This window comes from Eleutherodactylus coqui, chromosome 7 (assembly GCF_035609145.1).
Source record: "Eleutherodactylus coqui strain aEleCoq1 chromosome 7, aEleCoq1.hap1, whole genome shotgun sequence".
NCBI classification, from domain to species: domain Eukaryota; kingdom Metazoa; phylum Chordata; class Amphibia; order Anura; family Eleutherodactylidae; genus Eleutherodactylus; species Eleutherodactylus coqui.
Window position 1 is genome coordinate 5604307 of NC_089843.1, and position 12477 is coordinate 5616783.

General features: G+C 57.6%; 1 protein-coding gene across 3 annotated transcripts in view; it reads left to right on the plus strand.

The window, feature by feature from the left end:
* Window positions 1-12477, plus strand: part of SFXN5 (sideroflexin 5) — a 425941-nt gene that overhangs the window by 125706 nt on the left and 287758 nt on the right. For all 3 annotated transcript variants that reach the window (XR_010785791.1, XR_010785792.1, XM_066572844.1), the window contains exon 10: window positions 8843-8933. Coding sequence is in view for 1 of the 3 variants with exons in the window: in XM_066572844.1 (XP_066428941.1) it covers window positions 8843-8933 (91 nt within the window). In the remaining 2 variants the exon portion in view is untranslated. The remainder of the gene's footprint in view (window positions 1-8842; window positions 8934-12477) is intronic.

A 12477-nucleotide genomic window follows, 5' to 3' on the forward strand; every position in this document is an offset into this window, starting at 1 on the left:
GCCCCACACGAGAACCAGATGTGGCGCTGCGCACCCCTCGCCCCACACCAGAACCAGATGTAGCGCTGCGCACCCCTCGCCTCACCCCACACGAGAACCAGATGTGGCGCTGCGCACCCCTCACCTCACCCCACATGAGAACCAGATGTAGGACTGCGCACCCCTCGCCTCGCCCCACACCAGAACCAGATGTGGCGCTGCGCACCCCTCGCCCCACACCAGAACCAGATGTGGCGCTGCGCACCCCTCGCCCCACACCAGAACCAGATGTAGCGCTGCGCACCCCTCGCCCCACACGAGAACCAGATGTAGGACTGGGCACCCCTCGCCCCACACCAGAACCAGATGTAGCGCTGCGCACCTCTCGCCCCACACCAGAACCAGATGTGGCGCTGCGCACCCCTCGCCCCACACGAGAACCAGATGTGGCGCTGCGCACCCCTCGCCCCACACCAGAACCAGATGTAGCGCTGCGCACCCCTCACCCCACACCAGAACCAGATGTAGCGCCGCGCACCCCTCGCCCCACACGAGAACCAGATGTAGGACTGCGCACCCCTCGCCCCACACCGGAACCAGATGTAGGACTGCGCACCCCTCGCCCCACACCGGAACCAGATGTAGGACTGCGCACCACTCACCCCACACCAGAACCAGATGTAGCGCTGCGCACCCCTCGCCCCACACCAGAACCAGATGTAGCGCTGCGCACCCCTCGCCCCACACCAGAACCAGATGTGGCGCTGCGCACCCCTCGCCCCACACCAGAACCAGATGTAGCGCTGCACACCCCTCGTCTCACCCCACACGAGAACCAGATGTGGCGCTGCGCACCCCTCACCTCACCCCACATGAGAACCAGATGTAGGACTGCGCACCCCTCGCCTCACCCCACACGAGAACCAGATGTGGCGCTGCGCACCCCTCGCCCCACACCAGAACCAGATGTGGCGCTGCGCACCCCTCGCCCCACACCAGAACCAGATGTAGCGCTGCGCACCCCTCGCCCCACACGAGAACCAGATGTAGGACTGGGCACCCCTCGCCCCACACCAGAACCAGATGTAGCGCTGCGCACCTCTCGCCCCACACCAGAACCAGATGTGGCGCTGCGCACCCCTCGCCCCACACGAGAACCAGATGTGGCGCTGCGCACCCCTCGCCCCACACCAGTACCAGATGTAGCGCCGCGCACCCCTCGCCCCACACGAGAACCAGATGTATGACTGCGCACCCCTCGCCCCACACCAGTACCAGATGTAGCGCCGCGCACCCCTCGCCCCACACGAGAACCAGATGTATGACTGCGCACCCCTCGCCCCACACCGGAACCAGATGTAGCGCTGCGCACCCCTCGCCCCACACCAGAACCAGATGTAGCACTGCGCACCCCTCGCCCCACACCAGAACCAGATGTAGCGCTGCGCACCCCTCGCCCCACACCAGAACCAGATGTAGGACTGCGCACCCCTCGCCCCACACCAGAACCAGATGTGGCGCTGCGCACCCGTCGCCCCACACCCGTCGCCCCACACCAGAACCAGATGTGGCGCTGCGCACCCCTCGCCCCACACCAGAACCAGATGTAGCGCTGCGCACCCCTCACCCCACACGAGAACCAGATGTAGCGCTGTGCGCCCCACACGAGAACCAGATGTAGCGCTGCGCACCCCTCGCCCCACACGAGAACCAGATGTAGCGCTGCGCACCCCTCGCCCCACACGAGAACCAGATGTGGCGCTGCACACCCCTCGCCCCACACCAGAACCAGATGTGGCGCTGCGCACCCCTCGCCCCACATCAGAACCAGATGTGGCACTGCGCACCCCTCGCCCCACATCAGAACCAGATGTGGCGCTGCGCACCCCTGGCCTACACGAGAACCAGATGTGGCGCTGCGCACCCCTCGCCCCACACGAGAACCAGATGTAGCGCTGCGCACCCCTCGCCCCACACCAGAACCAGATGTGGCGCTGCGCACCCCTCGCCCCACACCAGAACCAGATGTGGCGGTGCGCACCCCTCGCCCCACACCAGAACCAGATGTAGCGCTGCGCACCCCTCGCCCCACACCAGAACCAGATGTAGCGCTGCGCACCCCTCGCCCCACACCAGAACCAGATGTAGCGGTGCGCACCCCTCGCCCCACACCACAACCAGATGTAGCGCTGCGCACCCCGAGCTGCAGGTGGAAAATACAGAAACCTCTAGAATCGCTGAATATATATTGATCGAGCTACAAAGTAACAAAAATGTGAATGTAGCAAAAGTGCGACAACTCCTAAAACGCTGCACCCCCCCTCCTGTGTAACGAAGGCTGAGAACGTCACCAGCGCCAATCACTCGGCATACTACCACCAGGCATTAAAGGGATATCCAGGGAGAAATGCTTAAAGGGCTACTCCCATCTTGGGAATCTTACTTCAATGTGTGCGAAGCAACAGATCGGTGCGCTCCCCCCAGGAGGCCCTCTGACAAAGCGCTCCTTTCTCCAGATATTGCAACCATTGATTCCCATGCCCGTTACTATGGAAACAGACTGCCTCCTCTATGAAAAGAAACGGCAGAGGAGGTCAGGGCGGGCGCACTTCTTTCACCTGGTGGCTGGCATCTCGGCAGCTTTCGGCCCGGCCACCAACTACCACGGTCTTCTGCCATTTCTTCCTATAGAGGAGGTTTCCATGGCAACAAGCAGTCAGCGTCCAGAGAGCAAAGGAATCAATAGCTGCAGTGTCTGGAGAACGGAGCACTTGGGAAACCCCCGTCTAATGGGCGAGCGCATCCACACCACTGGATAGGATACTGAGAGGGGAGCCCGCTTTACCCCGGGCGGCACCTCCGCTCACAGCGATGGCCCACGGGGCCCCTGGCTGAGGTCATTAGAAGGGGCTCAGCTGAATAACGAAGGGCCGTTTGCACCAAGGTTTTGACCTGAGGTCACCATCGTGGTTTGGCCGCCATCATGGCTCACACCCGGTGTTATCTGATCTCCTGACCGGTGGATTCAACCAGTGGAACTTAGTTTAGCGACCGCAATCCAAGATGGCGGACCGATAGCCTGATGGGCCTTTCCTGAGTGCTGAAATGCACCCATGTTAGCTACGGGGAGCCGCCATGTTTTTACTATTGCTATGAATGCTGGGAAGATCACCTGCCTGTAGGCACCGATCACCAGGCATCATACGCTTCTTCAAGGCGCGAGCTTGGATGGCAGATCAAGTAGAGGTACAACCAGCTCCAAGCGGGCGCCCCTCTCTGCGTCGGCCATGACAGGTCAGGGAGCCAAATGTTCCTCTCTTAGCCAGATACGGTCAACTCGAGGCAGCACTCACGGTGAGGGGGTTGGGATTACGGGGCGGACGGGTTGGGCCATATCTATACCTTTCATAGACGTCACTGGGATTTTACATGGAGCAACGTATCAGGCGCGGATGACCGGCGGCCATCGCAGCAATTATGGTTCTGCTGCCTTTACACGAAACAATCACCGCTAGTAAATAGAAACAGAGCGCGCCGGGGAACGTTCCAGACGCCGCCTCCATTCATACGGCCTGTTTACACGGAACGGTCACCGTTAGTAAATAGAGGCGGAGCGCGCCGGTGAACGTTCCAGACGCCCCCTCCATTCATACGGCCTGTTTACACGGAACGGTCACCGTTAGTAAATAGAGGCTGAGCGCACCGGGGAACGTTCCAGACGCCTGCCTCCATTCATACGGCCTGTTTACACGGAACGATCACCGCTCGTAAATAGAGGCGGAGCGCGCCGGGGAACGTTCCAGACGCCTGCCTCCATTCATACGGCCTGTTTACACGGAACGATCACCGCTCGTAAATAGAGGCGGAGCGCGCCGGGGAACGTTCCAGACGCCTGCCTCCATTCATATGGCCTGTTTACATGGAACGATCACCGCTAGTAAATAGAGGCGGAGCGCGCCGGGGAACGTTCCAGACGCCGCCTCCATTCATATGGCCTGTTTACACGGAACGATCACCGCTAGTAAATAGAGGCGGAGCGCGCCGGGGAACGTTCCAGACGCCGCCTCCATTCATATGGCCTGTTTACACGAAACAATCACCGCTAGTAAATAGAGGCAGAGCGTGCCGGGGAACGTTCCAGACGCCGCCTCCATTCATATGGCCTGTTTACACGAAACGATCACCGCTAGTAAATGGAGGCGGAGCGCGCTGGGGAACGTTCCAGACGCCTGCCTCCATTCATACGGCCTGTTTACACGAAACGATCACCGCTAGTAAATGGAGGCGGAGCGCGCTGGGGAACGTTCCAGACGCCCCCTCCATTCATATGGCCTGTTTACACCAAACGATCACCGCTAGTAAATAGAGGCGGAGCGCGCCGGGGAACGTTCCAGACGCCCCCTCCATTCATACGGCCTGTTTACACGGAACGGTCACCGCTCGTAAATAGAGGCAGAGCGCGCCGGGGAACGTTCCAGACTCCCCCTCCATTCATACGGCCTGTTTACACGGAACGGTCACCGTTAGTAAATAGAGGCGGAGCGCGCCGGGGAACGTTCCAGAAGCCCCCTCCATTCATACGGCCTGTTTACACGAAACGATCACCGCTAGTAAATAGAAGCGGAGCTCGCCGGGGAACGTTCCAGACGCCCCCTCCATTCATATGGCCTGTTTACACGGAACGGTCACCGTTAGTAAATAGAGGCGGAGCGTGTCGGGGAACGTTCCAGACGCCTGCCTCCATTCATACGGCCTGTTTACACGGAACGATCACCGCTAGTAAATAGAGGCTGAGCGCGCCGGGGAACGTTCCAGACGCCCCCTCCATTCATACGGCCTGTTTACACGGAACGATCACCGCTAGTAAATAGAGGCTGAGCGCGCCGGGGAACGTTCCAGACGCCTGCCTCCATTCATACGGCCTGTTTACACGAAATGATCACCGCTAGTAAATAGAGGCGGAGCGCGCCGGGGAACGTTCCAGACGCCTGCCTCCATTCATACGGCCTGTTTACACGGAACGGTCACCGTTAGTAAATAGAGGCTGAGCGCGCCGGGGAACGTTCCAGACGCCTGCCTCCATTCATACGGCCTGTTTACACGAAACGATCACCGCTAGTAAATAGAGGCGGAGCGCGCCGGGGAACGTTCCAGACGCCCCCCCCCCTCCATTCATATGGCCTGTTTACACGAAATGATCACCGCTAGTAAATAGAGGCGGAGCGCGCCGGGGAACGTTCCAGACGCCTGCCTCCATTCATACGGCCTGTTTACACGGAACGGTCACCGTTAGTAAATAGAGGCTGAGCGCGCCGGGGAACGTTCCAGACGCCTGCCTCCATTCATACGGCCTGTTTACACAAAATGATCACCGCTAGTAAATAGAATCGGAGCGTGTCGGGGAACGTTCCAGACGCCTGCCTCCAATCATACGGCCTGTTTACACGGAACGGTCACCGCTAGTAAATAGAGGCGGAGCGCGCCGGGGAACGTTCCAGACGCCTGCCTCCATTCATACGGCCTGTTTACACGGAACGGTCACCGCTAGTAAATAGAGGCGGAGCGCGCCGGGGAACGTTCCAGACGCCCCCCCCCCCTCCATTCATATGGCCTGTTTACACTAAACGATCACCGCTAGTAAATAGAGGCGGAGCGCGCCGGGGAACGTTCCAGACGCCCCCTCCATTCATATGGCCTGTTTACACGGAACGGTCACCGTTAGTAAATAGAGGCGGAGCGTGTCGGGGAACGTTCCAGACGCCTGCCTCCATTCATACGGCCTGTTTACACGGAACGGTCACCGTTAGTAAATAGAGGCTGAGCGCACCGGGGAACGTTCCAGACGCCTGCCTCCATTCATATGGCCTGTTTACACGAAACGATCACCGCCAGTAAATAGAGGCGGAGCGCGCCGGGGAACGTTCCAGACGCCTGCCTCCATTCATACGGCCTGTTTACACGAAACGATCACCGCTAGTAAATAGAGGCGGAGCGCGCCCGGGAACGTTCCAGACGCCCCCTCCATTCATATGGCCTCTGTACACGGAACGGTCACCGTTAGTAAATAGAGGCGGAGCGTGTCGGGGAACGTTCCAGACGCCCCCTCCATTCATATGGCCTCTGTACACGAAACGATCACCGCTAGTAAATAGAGGCGGAGCGCGCCGGGTAACATTCCAGACGCCCCCTCCATTCATACGGCCTGTTTACACGAAACGATCACCGCTAGTAAATAGAGGCGGAGCGCGCCGGGGAACTTTCCAGACGCCCCCTCCATTCATACGGCCTGTTTACACGAAACGATCACCACTAGTAAATAGAGGCGGAGCGCGCCGGGGAACGTTCCAGACGCCTGCCTCCATTCATACGGCCTGTTTACACGAAACGATCACCGCTAGTAAATAGAGGCGGAGCTCGCCGGGGAACGTTCCAGACGCCCCCCCCCCCCTCCATTCATATGGCCTGTTTACACGGAACGGTCACCGTTAGTAAATAGAGGCGGAGCGTGCCGGGGAACGTTCCAGACGCCTGCCTCCATTCATACGGCCTGTTTACACGGAACGGTCACCGTTAGTAAATAGAGGCTGAGCGCACCGGGGAACGTTCCAGACGCCTGCCTCCATTCATATGGCCTGTTTACACGAAACGATCACCGCCAGTAAATAGAGGCGGAGCGCGCCGGGGAACGTTCCAGACGCCTGCCTCCATTCATACGGCCTGTTTACACGAAACGATCACCGCTAGTAAATAGAGGCGGAGCGCGCCGGGGAACGTTCCAGACGCCCCCTCCATTCATATGGCCTCTGTACACGGAACGGTCACCGTTAGTAAATAGAGGCGGAGCGCGCCGGGGAACGTTCCAGACGCCCCCTCCATTCATATGGCCTCTGTACACGAAACGATCACCGCTAGTAAATAGAGGCGGAGCGCGCCGGGTAACATTCCAGACGCCTGCCTCCATTCATACGGCCTGTTTACACGAAACGATCACCGCTAGTAAATAGAGGCGGAGCGCGCCGGGGAACGTTCCAGACGCCCCCTCCATTCATATGGCCTGTTTACACGGAACGGTCACCGTTAGTAAATAGAGGCGGAGCGTGCCGGGGAACGTTCCAGACGCCTGCCTCCATTCATACGGCCTGTTTACACGAAACGATCACCGCTAGTAAATAGAGGCGGAGCGCGCCGGGGAACGTTCCAGACGCCCCCTCCATTCATATGGCCTGTTTACACGGAACGGTCACCGTTAGTAAATAGAGGCTGAGCGCACCGGGGAACGTTCCAGACGCCTGCCTCCATTCATACGGCCTGTTTACACGGAACGGTCACCGTTAGTAAATAGAGGCTGAGCGCACCGGGGAACGTTCCAGACGCCCCCCCCCCCCCTCCATTCATATGGCCTGTTTACACGGAACGGTCACCGTTAGTAAATAGAGGCGGAGCGCGCCGGGGAACGTTCCAGACGCCTGCCTCCATTCATACGGCCTGTTTACACGAAACGATCACCGCTAGTAAATAGAGGCGGAGCGCGCCGGGGAACGTTCCAGACGCCCCCTCCATTCATATGGCCTGTTTACACGAAACGATCACCGCTAGTAAATAGAGGCGGAGCGCGCCGGGTAACATTCCAGACGCCCCCTCCATTCATACGGCCTGTTTACACGAAACGATCACCGCTAGTAAATAGAGGCGGAGCGCGCCGGGGAACGTTCCAGACGCCCCCTCCATTCATACGGCCTGTTTACACGAAACGATCACCGTTAGTAAATAGAGGCGGAGCGCGCTGGGGAATTTTTTTGCGTGAGTCTTCTTGGCCTTTTGCAGGCTTGCAGGAAGGCCCCACATACTCTCCCGCCTCGATCCATGTGCATGCAGTGAGTACATGTATGATATGCATGTTTACTGGGTTATTTACATGATCTCATGATCAAATCGGAGGCGGAGGCAATCTTTTCCTGTATGTAAATCCCGCCCGTCTGCCCTGGACCAATCACCGTGGTTTACGCCCTCCATATTAGATGCAGAGAAGATACACCCATAATCCAGAGTGTTTCGCGCTCGCCGGGTCCCCACAAGGTTGCCGCGTGACTCGTTCGCCGGCGCTGTGTGCATGCTCCTTCATTCATCTCTATGGAGAGCGCGCAGCCGGCGGAACAGAAGCACGCGGTGTGGGCGCAGGAACGGGGGACGCCGTGACTATAAAACAGCTGCTCCGACTCCATAACCTCTGAGCCCATACATTAGTTCATGGGGTGCAAACAACATGCTGACTGGTTCCCTTTAAGAACCAGCAAAGGGGAGTCTGTTCATATCCGTGCAAACAGCATGTGAAAGTGTTAAGATGATTAGTTATTCAGGGGTTAATACGGCTCCTGAAGGTGGCGTGAAGAGGCCTGCACTGTCCGTACTGCAGGGGGTCTGAACGTCCTGGAGACCACAGCCATTGTGTCCGCATCCATTACTCTTCTCAGTGTAGTTAATGTGTGCTCACGTAACGTTACATGTTCAGTCATCAGTGCTAAGCTTCTCTGATGTAGCTTCGGGCGTGGCTTCCTGTGACTGAACACTATACATGTCTTTGTTCTACTTTACATTATTAATATAGCAAACACTGAGCTGGTCCCTCAGAAAGGGCACAGTGGGGACTTCACACAGTTGTGTGTCTCGTTCTCTGATGATCATCACTAATTATTATGGACATTAGAGAACTCCGATCCTGGGAGCCAATCTGCCAGTTCTAATTGAAGGAGTCCTCCATCACATCTGAGTCTGGTGGCTTCTGCCGCGCTATCGATAGGCTTGGTCTGGCAGGGATTGGGCGACGCAGACTCTTCCACTGACCTTCTGCACCTTCTCGTTCCAGGTCGGCCTTAATTCTCTGGTTCAGAGGGCAAACAAGTTTTCTCCTGCTACCAGACTCTTCATCCAGCGATTTGTACCGTTCCCAGCTGTCGGTAAGTCTGGCGGTGTAGTTGGCCATGTAGGAGCTGGATCGGCTGCACCACCATTACAGGGCTTCCTAGGACACTAGAGGGCGCTATTATTGCCCGCAGTGCTGTATATATATTACAGCGAGTGTGCTGTGGCCTCCGGCCGATCTGTTATTAGAGGGGCACTCTACACATATCCTCTTGTGGCATCTGCCCTCCGTCATGAACCCTAGAGATGAATGATAACCGTAAGCTGGAGAGCACGAGCCCCGGTGTCGGACAGGCTCCGGACCGGAGCACACAGGGTTAATCTGGGGCTTGGCCAGGAGGCTCCATACAATGCGGGTGCTGGCTGTCTTTGACAACCGACAACCTTCCACAACAACCACGGTCAGCGCTCACCCTGCTCGCCGATGTCTCTAGATGCCAGTCAGTTCTGACAGCAACATGTAAATGCTCTGATTGGTCCCCCTAGATGAGATGGCAGGGTGCCGTGCGGTTGCCATGGCAGCTGGGGTCCCTCGTCATCCTCTGCAGTGAGGGGGCGCTGGCCACAATCGAGTCAGATTCAATGTGCAGACGGCGAGTCTGTAATGTAAACCCCCCGTGACCGCAGTACCTCACTAACGGGCTGCGGACAGCTAATGATGCGGGGCTCGGCAACTGACAGCGGGGCTCCTGCTCCAACCGCCAGGAGCAGAGAAACACCAGATCCTGCCAGTGTAACCCCTTACATGCCACAGCAGCTGCGTCCGCAAGCCTGACAAAGGCCTTGGTGTCTGCCATGTAACTCCTAGCGATCCCACGATCACATCGTCACGCCCCCTTGTGGGACTAAAATAAATGACCGCGAAAACTTCAGTAACGTTTTGCTTCTCTTTTATAAATCGCATCAGCGCGTTCGTAACGAGCCGGACCGTGAGAATATGTAGGACACTATACACGTCTCTACATATACACGGGAGTACCGTGTGCCCCGAACCGGGAGCAACAAGAACCGCAACTCCTCCTGCGAACCCCACAGAGCGCCGGGACGTAACCGCGGCCGGCAGTCAGGGGGTCTTACAATGTGCAAAAGTAGTAAAATGCATAAAACCTCTAAACTTGTCACAGTAAACGGCCGATCAGAAAGTTACCAACTGACATATCACATGCTGAGCATACAGCGCGTTACACGGACCCCCAGAGTGCCCCCAGTAATACATACACCTCGTTACACGGACCCCCCGGAGTGCAGCCAGTAATACATACACCTCGTTACACGGACCCCCAGAGTGCGGCTAGTAATACATACACCTCATTACACGGACCCCCAGTAATACATACACCTCATTACACGGACCCCCAGAGTGCCCCCAGTAATACATACACCTCGTTACACGGACCCCCGGAGTGCGGCTAGTAATACATACACCTCATTACACGGACCCCCAGTAATACATACACCTCATTACACGGACCCCCAGAGTGCCCCCAGTAATACATACACCTCGTTACACGGACCCCCAGAGTGCCCCCAGTAATACATACACTGCGTTACACGGACCCCCAGAGTGCCCCCAGTAATACATACACCTCGTTACACGGACCCCCGGAGTGCGGCCAGTAATACATACACCTCGTTACACGGACCCCCAGAGTGCGGCCAGTAATACATACACCTCGTTACACAGACCCCCAGAGTGCCCCCAGTAATACATACACTGCGTTACACGGACCCCCAGAGTGCCCCCAGTAATACATGCACCTCGTTACACGGACCCCCAGAGTGCCCCCAGTAATACATACACTGCGTTACACGGACCCCCAGAGTGCCCCCAGTAATACATACACCTCGTTACACGGACCCCCAGAGTGCCCCCAGTAATACATACACCTCGTTACACGGACCCCCAGAGTGCGGCCAGTAATACATACACCTCGTTACACAGACCCCCAGAGTGCCCCCAGTAATACATACACTGCGTTACACGGACCCCCAGAGTGCCCCCAGTAATACATACACCTCGTTACACGGACCCCCAGAGTGCCCCCAGTAATACATACACTGCGTTACACGGACCCCCAGAGTGCCCCCAGTAATACATACACCTCGTTACACGGACCCCCGGAGTGCGGCCAGTAATACATACACCTCGTTACACGGACCCCCGGAGTGCCCCCAGTAATACATACACCTCGTTACACAGACCCCCAGAGTGCCCCCAGTAATACATACACTGCGTTACACGGACCCCCAGAGTGCCCCCAGTAATACATGCACCTCGTTACACGGACCCCCAGAGTGCCCCCAGTAATACATACACCTCGTTACACGGACCCCCAGAGTGCCCCCAGTAATACATACACCTCGTTACACGGACCCCCAGAGTGCCCCCAGTAATACATACACTGCGTTACACGGACCCCCAGAGTGCCCCCAGTAATACATACACCTCGTTACACGGACCCCCGGAGTGCGGCCAGTAATACATACACCTCGTTACACGGACCCCCGGAGTGCCCCCAGTAATACATACACCTCGTTACACGGACCCCCAGAGTGCCCCCAGTAATACATACACTGCGTTACACGGACCCCCAGAGTGCCCCCAGTAATACATATACCTCATTACACGGACCCCCGGAGTGCCCCCAGTAATACATACACCTCGTTACACGGACCCCCGGAGTGCAGCCAGTAATACATACAGCGCGTTACACGGACCCCCGGAGTGCGGCCAGTAATACATACACCTCGTTACACGGACCCCCGGAGTGCCCCCAGTAATACATGCACCTCGTTACACGGACCCCCGGAGTGCCCCCAGTAATACATACACCTCGTTACACGGACCCCCGGAGTGCCCCCAGTAATACATACACCTCGTTACACAGACCCCCGGAGTGCGGCCAGTAATACATACAGCGCGTTACACGGACCCCCAGAGTGCCCCCAGTAATACATACAGCGCGTTACACGGACCCCCAGAGTGCCCCCAGTAATACATACACCTCGTTACACGGACCCCCAGAGTGCCCCCAGTAATGCATACACCTCGTTACACGGACCCCCGGAGTGCGGCCAGTAATACATACACCTCGTTACACAGACCCCCGGAGTGCGGCCAGTAATACATACAGCGCGTTACACGGACCCCCAGAGTGCCCCCAGTAATACATACAGCGCGTTACACGGACCCCCAGAGTGCGGCCAGTAATACATACACCTCGTTACACAGACCCCCGGAGTGCCCCCAGTAATACATACACCTCGTTACAGAGACCCCCAGAGTGCCCCCAGTAATACATACACCTCGTTACACGGACCCCCAGAGTGCCCCCAGTAATACATGCACCTCGTTACACGCACCCCCGGAGTGCCCCCAGTAATACATACACCTCATTACACGGACCCCCGGAGTGCGGCCAGTAATACATACACCTCGTTACACGGACCCCCAGAGTGCCCCCAGTAATGCATACACCTCGTTACACGGACCCCCGGAGTGCGGCCAGTAATACATACACCTCGTTACACAGACCCCCGGAGTGCGGCCAGTAATACATACAGCGCGTTACACGGACC